Source organism: Notamacropus eugenii, chromosome 1 (genome assembly GCF_028372415.1).
Source record: "Notamacropus eugenii isolate mMacEug1 chromosome 1, mMacEug1.pri_v2, whole genome shotgun sequence".
NCBI lineage: Eukaryota > Metazoa > Chordata > Mammalia > Diprotodontia > Macropodidae > Notamacropus > Notamacropus eugenii.
The window spans coordinates 524685728-524701814 of record NC_092872.1 but is presented as its reverse complement, the minus strand read 5'-3'; the positions used below and the strand labels follow the sequence as shown (position 1 = coordinate 524701814).

Genomic DNA, 16087 nt, shown 5'->3' with positions numbered 1-16087 from the left:
GAAATGATCCTGTCCTTTGCCCGTTGACAATGTGCTAGCACTACAGATGTCCAACCCAGTGTTTCACCCCTGACCATTAGAGTCTACAAACTGTCCATCAGGTTGTCCATCCCTGCCTACCTTGCAGACAAGAAGCATAACCATACTATGCTGTTAGCATCATCTTGTCAGGATCACAGGGCTAGTTTCCCAGCAGTGGTAATAACTAATACTTATTAATTAACTGATTTACTTGGCTCACACTTGGGATTTCATTGGTGTAGGGCAGTGGTATCAAACTTCATAAAAATGGGGGCACTGATCCCTACATAAGGATTCCTGTGGGTTGCATATTGAATTCATTTTAAAGTGTAATGTTATAATGGTTTTATTGTATTTTTAGTTACTTCAAATATTTCAAGTATTTCCCAATGACATTTTAATCTTGTTTAGAACACACTCAAGAGTTCTGCAGGCCAAGCAAATCAGTAAAGTAAAAGACACTGGGCCACATGTTTGATATCTCTGGTGAAGGGGACTCCCAGTAAGGAACAAATAAATCTTTGATAATTGAAAAAGAAAATTTAATTGAAAAACAAAATGAAAGTAATCACATTTACAATACCTATCTCACTGAGGTTGCTCTTTGCTTTGCAAAACTTAAAATACCATAAGAATATGAGATGCTATTACAGTTATAGGTTTATAATTAGATGAGTATTGAACACAAACTTCACTTTATGCAAAACTGGGCCTTGGATTAGATCCTTGAGTATATCTGGGGAGTCTTTAATTTCATTACTGAAGTCACTGGGTGTATCTTCTCCTGATTCTGCTTATCTCATTCTGTATCAGTTTATGCATGACTTCTGAAGTTTCTCATATTTTTTTTTACAGCTCAGTATTATTCCATTATATTCACGTACCACTCTTTGTTCATTTCTGTTATACTAATGGGAAAGGAGGCCATTCTAGGAGCCACAAGTACTAACCTACCTTGTTGAACATGGAGGTCTCTTAGTGGTGTCCCTTTCATAGGTGATTTACTGAGGATCTGCTTTGTGTAGATGGAAAGGGAATCTAATATCTGACCCTAAGTCCTTCTCTGACTTCAGAGGGGAGACAGAGGAAATTTACAGAGAGCAAAAGAGAACTTCCCTGGTATCTGTGATTTATAGCTTGTCTTTCCTAATTCTATCAACTCCTTGGTAGTGATGTTTACCAGATGGAGAAGGAGATTGCTAAAGAACAAGAGAGAAATACCCGCTATCGGACACCCAAAATTTTGGAGCCCACAGCCTTCCAGGATCCCCCACCCAAGGTAAGTCAGACCCTACTGCCTCTAGGAGCTGAGATACATACAGGGGCCTCTTTGAATATTGAATAGCTTGATGGATCAGCCAACCTCCCTCTATAGCTGTTCTCTTTCTTAGCTTTTCAATCTCTTGCCTCCACTTAGTTCCTCTCACATGTGTACACAGAAGGCTTTGGACCATTCATATGCAGCAAGTGACAGTATGGGATGGTTAAGTCAATAAAATACATGAGATCAGCTTTCCTTAGGATGCTGGGGAATCTTTCTTCCTAGGGACCAATAGGGACAAGTTACATAACCTTGAGGAGCCACTAAGCTATGAGGCAAGAATTGGAGCTGATGCCCTGGTGGATCAGAAAATTGGATTCTCTCATCTTCTACCCTTTCTCCCTACTTTACCCTGATCCTTTATGCTCAGTTCATTAAAAAAACAAAACAAAACAAAAAAAAAAACTGGACCTACCTAAGGTTTCATTGGCACAGGGAATTGTGGGTCAGTCTTTTTTCGTTGAGATCAGCTCTTCATGACCCCATTTGGGGATTTCTTGGCAAAGATACTGGAGTGCTTTGCCACTTCCTTCTTCAATGCATTTTAGAGATAAGGGAACTGAGGCAAACAAGGTTAAGTGACTTGCTCAGGATGATTTAGCTAGTAAGTATCTGAGGTCAGATTGGATCTCATGAAGATGAGTCTTCCTGACTCCGGACCCAGCGCTCAAGCCACTGCATCACCTAGCTGTCCACTCTCTACTCTGCCTTATGGTTTGTTTTTTTCAAATGTGTATCCTGTCCCCATAAGCCTTTTAAGTTCAGGCACCATGGCTTCAAAATGTGTATCCCCACAGTTCATTATTCGTGATATACATTCAGTGAATATTTTTTCAGAATGATGATGATCCCTACTGACAGTTATTAATGTTGCCCTCATCTCTCCTAAACCCTCCCTGTCTAGCAGGTACCTTTTCATATAGAACCCAGGATTCCTGCCCTCTTAGTGTTCTCCCTTCCTGTATGGTTCAGCTCTCCCTCTCAAGGAGCAGGATAAACTGCAGGGATTAACTCATCTGTTTCTTGTTTCCAGCCCAGCCGGCCCAAGTACAAGCTGCCTCCACAAACCAACCTTCTGGCTCCCAAGCTGCAGTTCCAGGTAAATACAGCAGTAGAGCATCTGCAGGGGACATGCTGGAGAATTCAGGCTGATTCACACTGAATCATGCCCGAAATTCTGGCTTTGTGTCCAAGAAGAACTGAAGCCACTTATTAGGGTGATCCAAGAAGAGATGTGTGCCTGATCTGTTTTGTTGTGCGTGGGGAACCCAAGGCAGAACTTGATTGTGAGTCATCCCAGGCCCCAAGAGTGAACAGCTGGTAGCTACCATCTCCCTTCTCCCCCACTGAGTGACGATTGCTTAGGACTGCTGGGGCCTCACTTTAGAAAGCTGAATCTTCATTCCTCTGCCCTCAGAGAACTCTCGCAATGTTTGCTTGCTTTAAGTAAGTGCCTGCCTCCTTTTGAGCTTTTTTTTTCACAGCCAAGCATCTCCTACAGTAATAATCTAGTAGTAAGTAAAGAAGAAGAATTGGGTTACAGAATTGGAGATGGATGGGAACGTTGAGATCATCTAGTATGGTTCCCTCATTCAGATGAAGAAATGGATACTGAGAGAACCTGCCCAGTCACACAAGTAATAAGTGATTACAGGATCATAGATTTAAAGCTAGAGGGGACCATTGAGTCCAATCCCTCATTTTACAGATGAGGAAACTGAGGCTAGGAAAGGTCAGTTGACATAACCTTGGTCACATAGCTAGTAAGGGTTTGGGGTAGGATTTGAACACATAGCTTCTCATGCCCTGAGCCACCTAGCTCAGATTCAGATCTAGTATTCTTCCTCTATAATAGCTTATAATGTCTATCACTTTAAGCTTTACAAAATGCTTTTTTCTGAAAATCCCTGTGAGATCAGCAGTGTAGACATGTAACTGATGAGACAGAGTAAAGGCCAGTAACAAAACAGAGTTGATTTGGTGTGGGTGAGGTGACCCTGACCTTGTCCCAGGGCAAAATTTAGAAGGAACTGATAGCATCTGTATTCCAGCTGATAGAAACAACTGGAATTAGTACCAAATTAACCAAAATAATTAGTTGCAATAATAAGCTACTGGATGGTGAGCCACTTTCCCAATCATATCCTGTATTACCCCCTCCTCTTATAGTGGCCTTCCCATTTGCAAGATACCAGGGTCCCCCATGCCTCTGCTCATGGAGGTCAATGTCCTGGAGTCTCTCTACTCATGAAGTCTTGTGTTCAGAGGTACAGGGATTCTCCCCATTCCACCCCCCCCCCCTCAACTGATTTTGTTTCAGTAAGTTGATTTAAGTACCTTCCATGCTCCTTGGCTGGGCATATTTTGGGGTCTTTGCTACAGGTGCCAGAAGTACCAGCTACAGCTCTGGGAAAGTCTAAGAATTGTTGTCGCCTTTTTACATGTGGGGATCTGAGGCTTAGAGAATTTTTCCAACATGCTCAAGTTCTCACAGAAAACGTATCAGAACTAGGATTCAAGCCTAGACCTCCTCAGTTAGTGAATCAATAAGTATTATTACCTCCCCACCACCCCCAAGTGACTCAAACTGTGCTGGATAAAGAGACGACAATGAAACAGTCCCTGCCCTTAAACTTACGTGTACTAGGGGGAGTCAACATATTCACAGATATAAATGAAGGATATGATTTTTTAAAAATATACAATGTTTGGAGGCAAGGGAACTAAAAATAGTGATAATAACTAGCATTTGTATGGTGCTTTAAGGTTTGCAAAACCCTTTACAAACGTTATCTCATTTGATCCTCGTAACAACTCTGGGAGGTAGATGTCATTATTATCCCCATTTTATAGATGGAAAAACTGAGGCAAACAGAGGTTTAAATAAGTTGTCTAGGTGGTAAGAATCTGAGGGAGCATTTGAACTCAGGTCTTCCTGACTCCAGGTCCAACACTTAAACTCCAAGCTGTACCAGTTCCTAGACAAATCCACAAAGGCTTCTTGAGCAAAGTAGCATTTGAGCTGAGTCTTGAATGGAGTTGGGGTTCTTTCACCTCTACTATACTGTCTTATGAGAATCCTTTTCTGCAGTCAAGGCAACCCTGATGCTTCCTACAATTCCACAGCTTGGATGGTGCTGCAGACCAGATAGTTATAGTTATCAACCTAAGGGCATTGGGTGGTTGGGCAAAGGTGTGAAGTGGGAAAGGGGGACTCTCATGTTCCTTTCTGACCTTTACTGCTACATCATCTTATGCCAATCACATCTTCCTAGGAATGTGATTGGCCTTTCCTACCTCTCTCTTACCTTTTGATGTCGAGTTTATAGGTGGCTCTAGCAAACAAAATTGAGTGAAACAGTACCGTAATCTTCTTGGGATAATGGCAACAGCATCTTTGTTCAAGTATCTGTCTACCCTTCCACAGGGTTCTGCTCACTGGTTCAAACCAACAAAGTTACAAATTGGCAGGTCTAATATATTTTTTAGATGTGTCCAATGTGAGATTTTGCTTAACTAAATATATGTACTACAAGGATTTTGTTTTTATTTTCTTTTGGGGGAAAAGGGATAGCAGAGGAAGAAAAATATATGTTCATTGAAAAAAATTAAATTTAAATTTTAAAAAAGTGTCAATGGGGGAAAATAAATTGGCAGGTCTAACTTGCCCTTAGGAATAGAAAACTTGGTTTAAGTTCATAAATAGACATGACTTTATAGGTGATCTAGTCCAACACCTTCATTTTATAAATCGGGAAACTCACTGAGGCCCAAAGAGGTGAATATGCTGTTTTACTCCCATTAAAATGTAAAGTTTTCAAAGCAGACACTGCTTCATTTTTTTGTCTTTATAATGATGCCTTTCCAATACTGGCACAGTGCCTGGCACAAAGTAGGCTCTTAATAAATGCCCATCGAATTGAATCAAATTGCTCAAGATCACACAGGCACAGGGTGTAGGTAACCCAGTTGGAACCAGACCTAAAATTCTTTGCCTTCTAATGTAGCCTTCTTCCCACTACTTCCAGATACCTTCAAGAAATTGTTTCATAACTTATAATAGGAAGTCATAGAATGCTAAATTTTGAGTTAGGACCCAAGAGCGTATCTAGTCCAGTGCCCTCATTTTACAAATGGAGAAACAGAGGCCAAGAAAATTAAAATAATTCTGCTCAAGCTCAAATAGATTTTAATTAATAGGATTTGAAATAAGGTCCGCTATTTCCAAAACCAGTGCTCTTTTCATTATTTCAGACCTTAAAAATAAACAAAATAATCAAGATGAATGTTTTGTGGAATTTAAAACAGTTTAAGCATCATTATTTTAAAAATTGGTTCCATGATGCTTGAAGCCCTAACTTAAGCTTTACTTTGTACCTGAACAAACCTGATTTACCAGGTTGGAAAAGGACTTCTGCACCTGAGGGAGGAAGGAAAGCTGCCTTCTCAGAGCTAGGAAAGCAGGCATGTTTCATTGAATCAGCAACATTTTGCAGTACCCACTGTGAACAGAAGACAGAAGTGGCATTAGGTTTCTCTGTTCTTTGACTAAGGAGAGATAGACATGATGTTGCTTTTCCAAGTCCATGAGGAAGTCAGTGATAAGAGTTGGAAGTGGAACCTAGGTACACTGATTACTAGGCTAATAAGCTCTGACCTTGACCCTGCTGCTTCTGAAGTGCTGGGTCAATGAAATATGCTCTTTCTTGTCTCTCAGGGATGAAGTACTTCTTGAGAATTGTCCAGGTGTTTCCTTTTGGCTTGTGTTGGTTCTTGTGTGTGTGGCCTGTGTGCGTATATGTTGCTGCTAACTGTTGTGTACGCTTGCCTTGTCCCTGTGCCTCCTGCTGCCTTGCTCTCTCAAACAGGTACCAGAGGGTCTATGTGCCAGCTCGCCTACGCTCACCAGCCCCATAGAGTATCCATCACCAGTTAATTCCTTGCATACCCCACCTCTCCACCGGCACAATGTCTTCAAACGCCACAGCATGAGGGTAAGAACAATCTGCATGCTGGGACTTGGCTTTTGATGTAGTTGTAACTCACAGGAAGGAGCATGATGCCCTGTGACTTCCCATTGAAATCGTACTCTCTGGGGAGTGCCCAGGGCACGGAGTGGGCCTGAGGTTCCTACAGAAGGCACCCTCTAGCCATTATGAATACTGGAATCTAGGATATGAGCCAGCTTCTCTCAGGGGCATGCCCTCTGGTGTGGCCAGTCAGATGACATTCTTTCACCATTTTGAGCCTGGGGAATGGCTCTCTCTCCAGAGGCAATGGCATAGGTTCAGTGAGCAATAAAAACCAGCTGACTCAAGGAGCCGACTCCAGAGTAGCTGCTCTTCTTTACCCCAAGGGGGAAATTCTCTCTCACCTCTTTCCTTTGGTTACTTGTGCTGAATTGCCCAAAGAAACCATTTCTTTGATGTTGCTGCCTCCTGCTTGCAAGCAGTGCTATTTGTGGAGGGACTTGTGGGAATGTTGGTTTCTTAAGCAGTGGTGTCACTCAGCAGAGCCCAGCAGGGTGGCAAAGTGACTGTCCTGTCACTTTACTTCCAGGGCATGTCAGGTACAAGCTGCTTTTCTGAACACACTTGCTGTCAGTTCTGGCAGATATATTTCATAGATCCATGGAATGGTAGAGTTGGAAGGGTCCATGGTGATGATCTAGTCTAATCCCTTCACTTTGTATCCAAAGACATTTAAAGGTAATTTTAAACATATAACAAATAACTCAGCCAAAAATTACACACCAGCCTCCTTGTAAGTGAGCTAGAACAAACATTGCAAGTAGCTGTGGTTTTACTAAGTGCTTGTAGATATGTTCTAGCAAAGTTCCTATAGAAGAGAGTTTGCTTTCCTGTTGAATTTTGTTCCAAAATAACTGGGAGAGATTTGGGGTGGGAGAGGGGTCAGGGAAAGTAAGATGTGTGGAGGGAGGTGCTAAGTCCAAGTTCTGCCTGGAGATCTAGACAGTGTTATCTCAGAACCAGTAACAGGGAAATATAGATATGCCAGGAGACAATCACAGCAGGAGTCAGGTTAGGATAACTTTTCAAAGGGATCAAGAGAGCCAGGAGCCCAGCCCACAACCTCAGACATAGTAGGACTTGGGCGGAGAGCAGCTCTGATAGGTAAGTTCCACCTCATTCACAATTAGGCTGGTTCACATGCAATCCTGAGCATTCTGTTCAAAATAATTTGAATGTCAATAGGGAAGTCAAAGGGAGAGGAAGGAAAAGCATGTAGCCCTGTTTGTCAGGGCTTCCTCATTGGAAGAGACAAACACTGGGTCTTACATCTTATACAGAGATACGGAAAGTCAGAAGTGACCATTGTCTATACTTTCTGTTGAAGGAAATGGGAGCTGAAATACTGGAAGGCATATAAAATTGTCGGAGGCAGTGAGAACCAGTTCTGGGCTTTAAAGGAAAGTTGGCAGATGGGGAAGGGAGACACTGGATTGATCATTACAATAGTAATTCCAGTGAACTACGCATTTGATGCCTTCCTCTTTAAGAAGCTGAGTTGTGAATAGGTACAAAACACTTAATGTGAATGAAAATTAAATCAGGATTGGATTCAACTGAGCAATACTTAAGTTTATTATGCCTAGGAGAAAGGGTGTTTCACTTGAACTTAATTATTTGTTGGTTTTTGAGATCTTGGTCTATATTTTAGTTTATACATTTATTCTAGGGTTTTAATTAAACAATGCTGTTATTTTAATGAAGAATTCTATTTTTATGGGGGAAAATACATCATTGGGTAGATCATGTGCTATTTGTACTTCTCAGATACCCATGCCAGGTAAGAGCCTATCAGACCTACACAATCATTAATAGGGCCCATTAAGTCACCCACTGGCAGCTACTGGAATTACAGTTATGGCTTCTAAGTGGAAATCACCTTGCACTTTTAATAATAACAATAATGACTGACGTTTACATAATGTTTTAACCCATTTAGTTATAGCACCAATCGGAAAACTCGTTTTATGGTAATAACCCCTATTTTGATAAGGTGACATATAACCAACTACCTAAGCATGGGTTACACAGTGTTCCCTAATGCTAATAATCTTCAGTATTACCACCACACAGGCAGGTATGTGATTTCCAGGAATGCTAATAATAGACCTATATCTGCAGCTCAATCTTTAACAACCCTAAAGAAAACAAACAAAAACATGGAATATTATTATTATATCATATTATATTATATTAATATTATTATTGCATGGAATAAAAGCAGATGGAGGACTTCCCAGGGTGTCCTCAGTGGTCTTTCTGTCATCACTTTGCCTGGACCAAAGCCCTCTGCTCAGGCTGTGACCAGCCTGAGGACTGGTTCTCAGGACACCTTTCCTTCTCCTTTGGGCCATCTCAGGAAGAGGACTTTGTCCGCCCTAGCAGTCGAGAGGAGGCCCAGCAGCTGTGGGAAGCTGAGAGAGCAAAAATGCGTCAGATCTTGGACAAGCAGCAGAAGCAGATGGTAGAAGATTACCAATGGCTCAGGCAGGAGGAAAAGTCCCTGGTGAGTGGGAACTGAAATGGGAACTGGGCCCCAGGAAGCTGTATAAGGATATTCTCTTATTTAAATTTTAAAAAATCACAGAATCAGAGTTGGACGGAGTGTTGGATCATTCAGTCTGACTTTCTACCCAATAATAGGTAATAATTATTTTAAAATATTTTATTTAAATTTTTAAAAAATAGGAAGCTTCTTTTATTTAAAAAAAGTCACAGAATCAGAATTAGGAGTCTTGGAAATCATTCAGTTTGACTTTCTACCCAATAACAGGCAGTGAAACGCTTTGGAGAGCCTGGGGGAGGGGAAAAATATGAAATTGAGTTATAGAATCGTATTGTGACAAGACTGAGAGAAAACTGAAAGATCATCTAGTTCAATTCCTAGAATTATTTCTTATATTTTTAAACAAGTTTTACTGACACCTTTTGTTTTGCATCACAATCATTGATTTCCAGGTATGCCCTCCCCCCTCCACAAGCAAACTGTCTGTTTAAATAAGAAAAAGTCACTTAAGCAAAACCTGGCAACAAATCTAATGCCCAACACCTTTCACCATGTTCTACGTTCATAGTCCCCCACTTTTCCAGTGAAAGGGAGAGGCACAGTTCCTCAATCCCCTCATCTTACAGATGAGGAAACTGAGACCCAAAGATGTAGAGTGACTTGCCTAAGGTCACACAGTTATCAACTGTCAGAGTCGAAACTAGACCTCAGACCTTTGGCTTGTCATTCCAAGACCCTCTTCTCCTTTTCTCTCCTCCTCTTCCTACTTTTCTTCTCTCCTTTTCCTTTTTTCTCCTTTCCCTCCCTCTGCCTCTCCCTCTCCTCTTAATTATTTATAGTAGTAGCTAGATGACATACTAAATAGAGGCCTGGAGTTGGAGTTAGGAAGACTTGAGTTCAAATCTTGCCTCAAATACTTACTAGCCGTGTGGCCCTGAACAAGTCACCTTACCTCTTTCAATATTCTCATTAGTAAAATGAGTATCATGACAGCACTTACCTCACAGGGTTGTAGTGAGGATCTGGTGAGACAATATATGAGAAGTGCTTTGTAAACCTTAAAACTATATATAATTGTCAACTATTTTATTAGTTACTAGAATTTGAACTGGGTACTTCCTGACTCCCAAGTCAACCATTCCTCATTGCCAGATGTCTAATGTCTCACTCTAAATCCTGATCCAGCTACCTTGTCAGAGCCTTTTAGTCAACATGGGTTCACCTTCCTGAGTATCTCCATACTATTCTCTGGTCACTTTCTCCCTTTCTGCAACTGCTGCCCCTGAACCTTGATAATGGGTTCTATCATCCACTGACTCTGTTTTAATTCAACTGTCACACGCTCTAGCCCAGAAGTGTGTGCTTTCTTGAATTTATTCATAAAGAAAAAGAAGGATATATAGAAATAATAATGACAGGAGAGCAGAGAGTGTAAAGTGTATGTAAAATAAATGACTCCAGATAAAACAATGCCCAAACTTGCTAAACTGTTCTGTATCTAAAGTCCCCAGACTTGGCTTAGGATTCTATAGGCCTAGAGATCCCTCTAGGGACAAGAAAGACATCTCTTGCTCCAGAATACTGCCCACTTAAATGGGATTGGCCCACTTAGTTGCTCATCCATTGGCTTCAATTCCAAAACTCACCCTTAACCAGTCAAGAGACCTCAAGTTTTTGCTGTTCTACTCACTACCCCCCATTGTAATCCTCAAGTAACGATGTCTTGTTCCTTCTAAGGGGAGGGCTAAAAAGACCTCATGCGGTATGTCCATCATCTAAAAAAAGGATAAATGATTAATCCAGAACCCAGTTTTCCTCCCCATATTTCATAAAAAAATTACCCTCTTTCACTGAAGTAAACTGAAGGTCTAAAATTTGCCCTCTGCTTCTCTCATTTTTAGGACCCTATGGTGTACATGAATGATAAGTCTCCATTGGTAAGTGATGAGCCCATGCAATACAAAGACCATACATGCTGGAAGTGTTGCTATGACCAACCCAGGAGTTCTATCACCCCCAGCACAGGGGGATAATGACATTTCCTTTTCCAAGCTTAACCGTGCAACATCTATTCTCTTGGTAGAGCAAAGAATTCTTTTTAAAATCCCAAATCTCCTTTCAAGACCCACCTCATGGAAAATCTCCTCTAAGAACCTTTCCTGACTTTCTCTAATCTAAGAACATGCATATATTAAGCATTACATATATATTAAGCCTTTAAGCAGCTCATAGTTTGCTTGAAGGACACAAGATACATACATACATACATGCATATATATGAGAGAGATGTGTATGTGTATATATGTATATATGTTTATAAAGAATGAATGCTACAAAGTTTGCACCTGTACACATACAGACACAGACTCTTGATTGAAAATAATCTCTTCCCTCAATCATAATTTTCAAGGCACCGCTGATCTTTGCCTTTCAATTTTTACCTTATGTCAGTTATTGGTGGTCATCTACTAGAGTGTGGACTCTGAGGGCAGGGACCATGCATTGTTTTTCATCTTCATGTTCAGTGACAAATGCAGCAGATTATACACAGTAGGTTCTCAGTAAATATTTGTTGAATAGAATGTGTAGCGTTGAGTCCTTACTGTTCTGTCTCAGGGATGCTTAGCTTTCATTCAACAGATACATGTTAAGATCTTTTGTTTACAACTCCAGTAGGCCTAGGAGGCTATGAACTGCACATGGTCAGGTAGCAATCACTTCTTGGTTCCCTAGGATTCTCCCTTGGGCCATGGTCAGAACTGTTCCACCTTCAAGAAAAGGAGACAGGGGAGGGAAGTAGAAGGCATGCTTTTCTCAAAGCTATGTTTGTAACATCAGTTTTCTTCTTCTTTCTTGCAGACCCCGGAGAAGGAGGCTGGATATAGTAAGTTTCTATCCAGTGTCATTATTGTCTTTTAATGGGGCCCACCCTTGTGGTGCCTGCTGTCAGTGTGATGGCTGTGCTACTGACTAGTTTCAAAGATTGGCAAAGCTCATTGGAATTTATAGAAACAGCTGCCTTGTTTTTAATTTATTATTTTTAAAGTATGATTTTAGAAAATTTGTCAACATTTGAGGTAATTTTCAACTCATCTTTGTCCATTGTTCTCCAGCCATCTTGCTTATGTCATCCTGTTTCCTCTCTCATATGCCCATATCTCCCTAAATTCCCTTCTCTCATTGAATCCTCCATTCTGGTGTTTATTTTTGTCTTGTATTATTTTCATTTATTTAGGACTCTTCCCCTCTCTTCCTTTTTCCTTCCTTTCTCTTCTTTTTTTCTGTCTCTCTGACTCTGTCCCTCCTTCTCACCTTCTCTCCTCTCTCCTCCTCTCTCCTTTCTTCCTCTCTCTCTCTTTCTTGCCCCCAATATATGTATGTATGTGTGTGTGTATTTCTGTCTCCCTCCCTTCCCCCATCTCTGTCTCTCTATCTCTTCACCCCCTTTTCTCTCTTCTTCCCCTTCCCTGTCTCTTATTCTGCCAAAGCCTCCCTCCTATCCCTCCTATCCTTTCTGTCACTACCAGGCTAGTGAGGGCAAAGGCATGATTCATATTCTGCTTGCCCCTGCTCATGCTCTTACATTGGCCCACAGAGTATGGGAGACAAGGAAGTGGGGAGAATGTGTGCTTCCTGGCCACAGAGTAGGAAATAGAACTACTCCCCCTCCCTTCTTTCTCTCCCATCATCTGAATCTGTGTGAAAGATGAGAGGAAAACCAAGAGTAAATGATTCAGACTGCTTAACTTTCACCAGAGCTTGGAGTACAGCTAGAAATCAGACTCAGCACATTTGATCTTAGAAGAATCAAAGAAAATATCTGGTCAAAACCCCCCTTTTCTAGGTGTAGAAGCCCAGGGAGCATGTGGGAAAAGGGCTGGGTCAGACTCAGAAGACTCATGCTTTCCCAAGCCAAGGGATCTGATTGTTTTTTACTGTTTTTCTCATTTGAGTCACATGGGCGTCTTTGCTTGACTTTTCTGGAATTTAATGGAAACAAGTGGAGGATGGGGGAGGTCCCTGAGTAAAATGAAAAAAAAAATCATTCCCAGACCAAAATGGATGGTAGATTACGGACTTGCCCCTTACTCATTTCTCCTTTTCTATTCCTGTGGTCACAGCTGAGTTCACGGGACCTCCTCAGAAGCCACCACGACTGGGAGCTCAGGTGGGTGAGATATTTAGCAATAGTGGGTAAACTACCTTAGGGTCAAGCCTGGGCGGACAGAGAACTATGCACTTTTCTAGACACAAGGATCTAATGATGCTAATGATGATCTAATCCAGTCCTCAGATCTTACAGAAGAGAAAACTCAGGCCTAGAGAGATCATAGTGACTAGACTCAAAAATTGGCAAACTTTATTGGAATTTATAGGAACATCTGCCTCATTTTTAATGCATTTTTTTAAAGTACAATTTTAGAAAATTTGTTAGCATTTGAAATAATTTTCAACTCATTTTTGTCTAGTATTTTCACACTTTATGGATTTAAAGCTACAAAGGACCATCTAGTCCAACTCCCTCACTTTGTAGATGAGGAAACTGATGGTCATAGAGGTTGTGACTTGCAGTCATATGAGTACTAAATGGCATGATTTGAACCCAGGTCTTTAGACCCTCAGCCCAGCATTCTTTCTATTATACCACAACACCTTCTTTATCAGGGTTGATGATTGAGCCAGGCACTTGTTACTGATCAATGATAATTGACCAGAGAGATGACAATGAGAAAGTAGGTTCCCCACCCCCTGGACCTTTTCCTTGAACCTGCCTCTTTTTTCAGTACCCACAGTGCCCATTATCTGCACAAGGAGATGATTTTTCTACTCCCTAGAAGATCAGTGGGGAAGGAGTGCCACATACAAAACAATTCTCTCTATATAAATCTCTTCCTGAGTTCATACATGGCCTCAGACACTTACTAGCTGTGTGATCCTGGGCAAATCACTTATCACTGTTTTCCTCAGTTTCTTTATCTGTAAAATGAGCTGGAGAAGGAAATGGCAAACCACTCTAGAATCTTTGCCAAGGAAAGCCTTAATGGAGTCAAAAGGAGTCAGACATGACTGACGTGACTGAACAACAATCAAATAACGAGCTTTAAATCTGGAACAGTAATTTCATGCACAATGAATTCTAGGTAACCAGGTGGTATGGTGACAGAGTCTTGGCCTCAAGAGTAAGGGAGATCTGAGTGTGAGTCCTAACTCAGACATGTACTACCTGTGTGAGTTTGGGCAAGCGATTGAACCTCTTGGCCTCGGATTCCTTTTCTGTAAAATAGGAAATAAGAGCGTCTCCCTTAACAGGTTGTTGCAATGATGAAATGAGATATAAATATATAATGTGATCAAATATATAAATGTATTATAGATATACAAATATATTATAAATATGTGCTTTATATAAGATAATATAATTATATATGATGTGATTATTCGTATATAAATATATAATTAATATATAACTATATTATATAATTACTGTAGAAATATAATTTGTATTTAAATATGTTTAATTATAGATATAACACTATAAATAAATATATTTAGAGAGAGATAAAGTGTTTTGTAAACCTTAAAGCACTATAAATATTAATTATTATTGTTGTTATCCATAATAACGGCTATTAACCTAGCTTGACTTTTGGTCCATGGAAAATGTTGTATCCCCTGAGGGAGCCATACGTAATACCCTGGCCCTCTTTTGATTAGGGAAGAGGCCAGCTTTCTATGGGGTTTATAAGAACAGTCAAAAGGTAGAAAATAGGGACTTTCGGGGTCAAAGCACACAATTCACCATTCCAGCGATGGAACAAGCCATCATCAGGCCAGTGCAAAGACCAAAGCCAGAAGACAACTGGGGAACAGAACTAGGGGCTAAGCAAGACAGTATGATCTAGGTTTTGGAACATTAGATGTCCCCAAAATGTCTCAGGAACAATGCAGAGAGCGGAGCCTGGGGCTGTAACTACTGACAATTTTTTGCATCATGCAAAGACAGAAACAGAATGCCAGTGAGACAGCCCCATTTGACTTATGGACCTTCCTGCCTCTGCCTTCCCCCTCCTTCCTCCCATTCATGGTTAGGGGTTCAGACACTGTCCTTTACTCGTAGGTATTCTTTATTTCTTCTTGACTTCTTCCCCTTCAGTCAATCCTACCTACAGCCAACCTGGACCGGACGGATGACATGGTGTACATCAACGTCATGGAGCTGGTTCGAGCTGTCCTGGATCTCAAAAATGAACTCAGTCAGCTGCCCCCAGAAGGCTATGTTGTTGTGGTGAAGGTGGGAAACCAAGAGGGAAAACTCAGCAGTGCTTTAATGAAAGCACCTACTAGATGCGTGATGCTCTGTGGTGCATGCCCTCAAGGAGCCTGTGCCCTAGGAAGGGTGATGATATATACATGAATATACATTAGTATGTATTAAGTGAATGGGGGAGGTAGAAACAAAGCTCTATGTGAGATTTCAGAAAGAAAGACTAAGGGAACCCTGACATTCTAGTCTGTTATCCCTGGGGCTGCCTCCCAAGGTCATTTGCTGGGGGTACATTTTCTAGTGTTGAGACTGAAGAGATAATAACTCAACCCACTCTAGTCTAATTGATATTCTACCCTCACATGGGTGAATTTCTTTCCTAGAATGTAGGCCTAACCCTGCGAAAGCTGATTGGAAGTGTGGATGACCTTCTGCCCACTCTGCCTCTGACTTCACGCACAGAAGTAAGTTTCCTAGGGCCTGGCTGGACTGTGCCCTTTGCTGTTTCATCCTCCCCTGCCCTGGGATGTGTTTATTCCCAAGAAAAGAGTCAGGAGGTCCATCATAGCTCACTTTATTTCTCCCCCTGGGCCCTGGGGCTGACCTGTCTGAAGAGCTTGCCTAGGAGAACAACGATGTGAGAGGATAGAGATGGAGTATGCTGTATGGAGTATGCTAGGGACCAACAACCTGAGAAAGTTGGGTTGTTTTTTTTTTAAGGCCAATCCTCAGGTTCTACAAGCTCCTTCTTCTCTCTGGTCCCCTCTTTCCTTATTTGTAAAATGAGGGGGTTGGACTCAGTTGTCCCTGATGTCCCTTCCACCTCTCGGTCCTGTGACCCATTTGTTAATGGACATTTGATGGATGTTTGCCTGTCCATCCAAGGCAGGATGGTGACTGATTATCAGGCTGGTGACTATGGGACAGTGAAAGTGTTGAAGAGT

General features: G+C 41.3%; 1 protein-coding gene across 8 annotated transcripts in view; it reads left to right on the top strand.

Moving 5' to 3' along the window:
• PTK2B (protein tyrosine kinase 2 beta) overlaps positions 1–16087 on the top strand; it is a 166246-nt gene that overhangs the window by 148120 nt on the left and 2039 nt on the right. For 7 of the 8 annotated variants that reach the window (XM_072633852.1, XM_072633851.1, XM_072633854.1 and 4 more), the window contains 9 exons: positions 1192–1300; positions 2376–2441; positions 6211–6336; positions 8732–8878; positions 10780–10815; positions 11738–11762; positions 13000–13046; positions 15033–15170; positions 15527–15607. In XM_072633852.1, the coding sequence (XP_072489953.1) occupies positions 1192–1300; positions 2376–2441; positions 6211–6336; positions 8732–8878; positions 10780–10815; positions 11738–11762; positions 13000–13046; positions 15033–15170; positions 15527–15607 (775 nt within the window). The remainder of the gene's footprint in view (positions 1–1191; positions 1301–2375; positions 2442–6210; positions 6337–8731; positions 8879–10779; positions 10816–11737; positions 11763–12999; positions 13047–15032; positions 15171–15526; positions 15608–16087) is intronic. The other variant, XM_072633858.1, reaches the window with a different exon arrangement.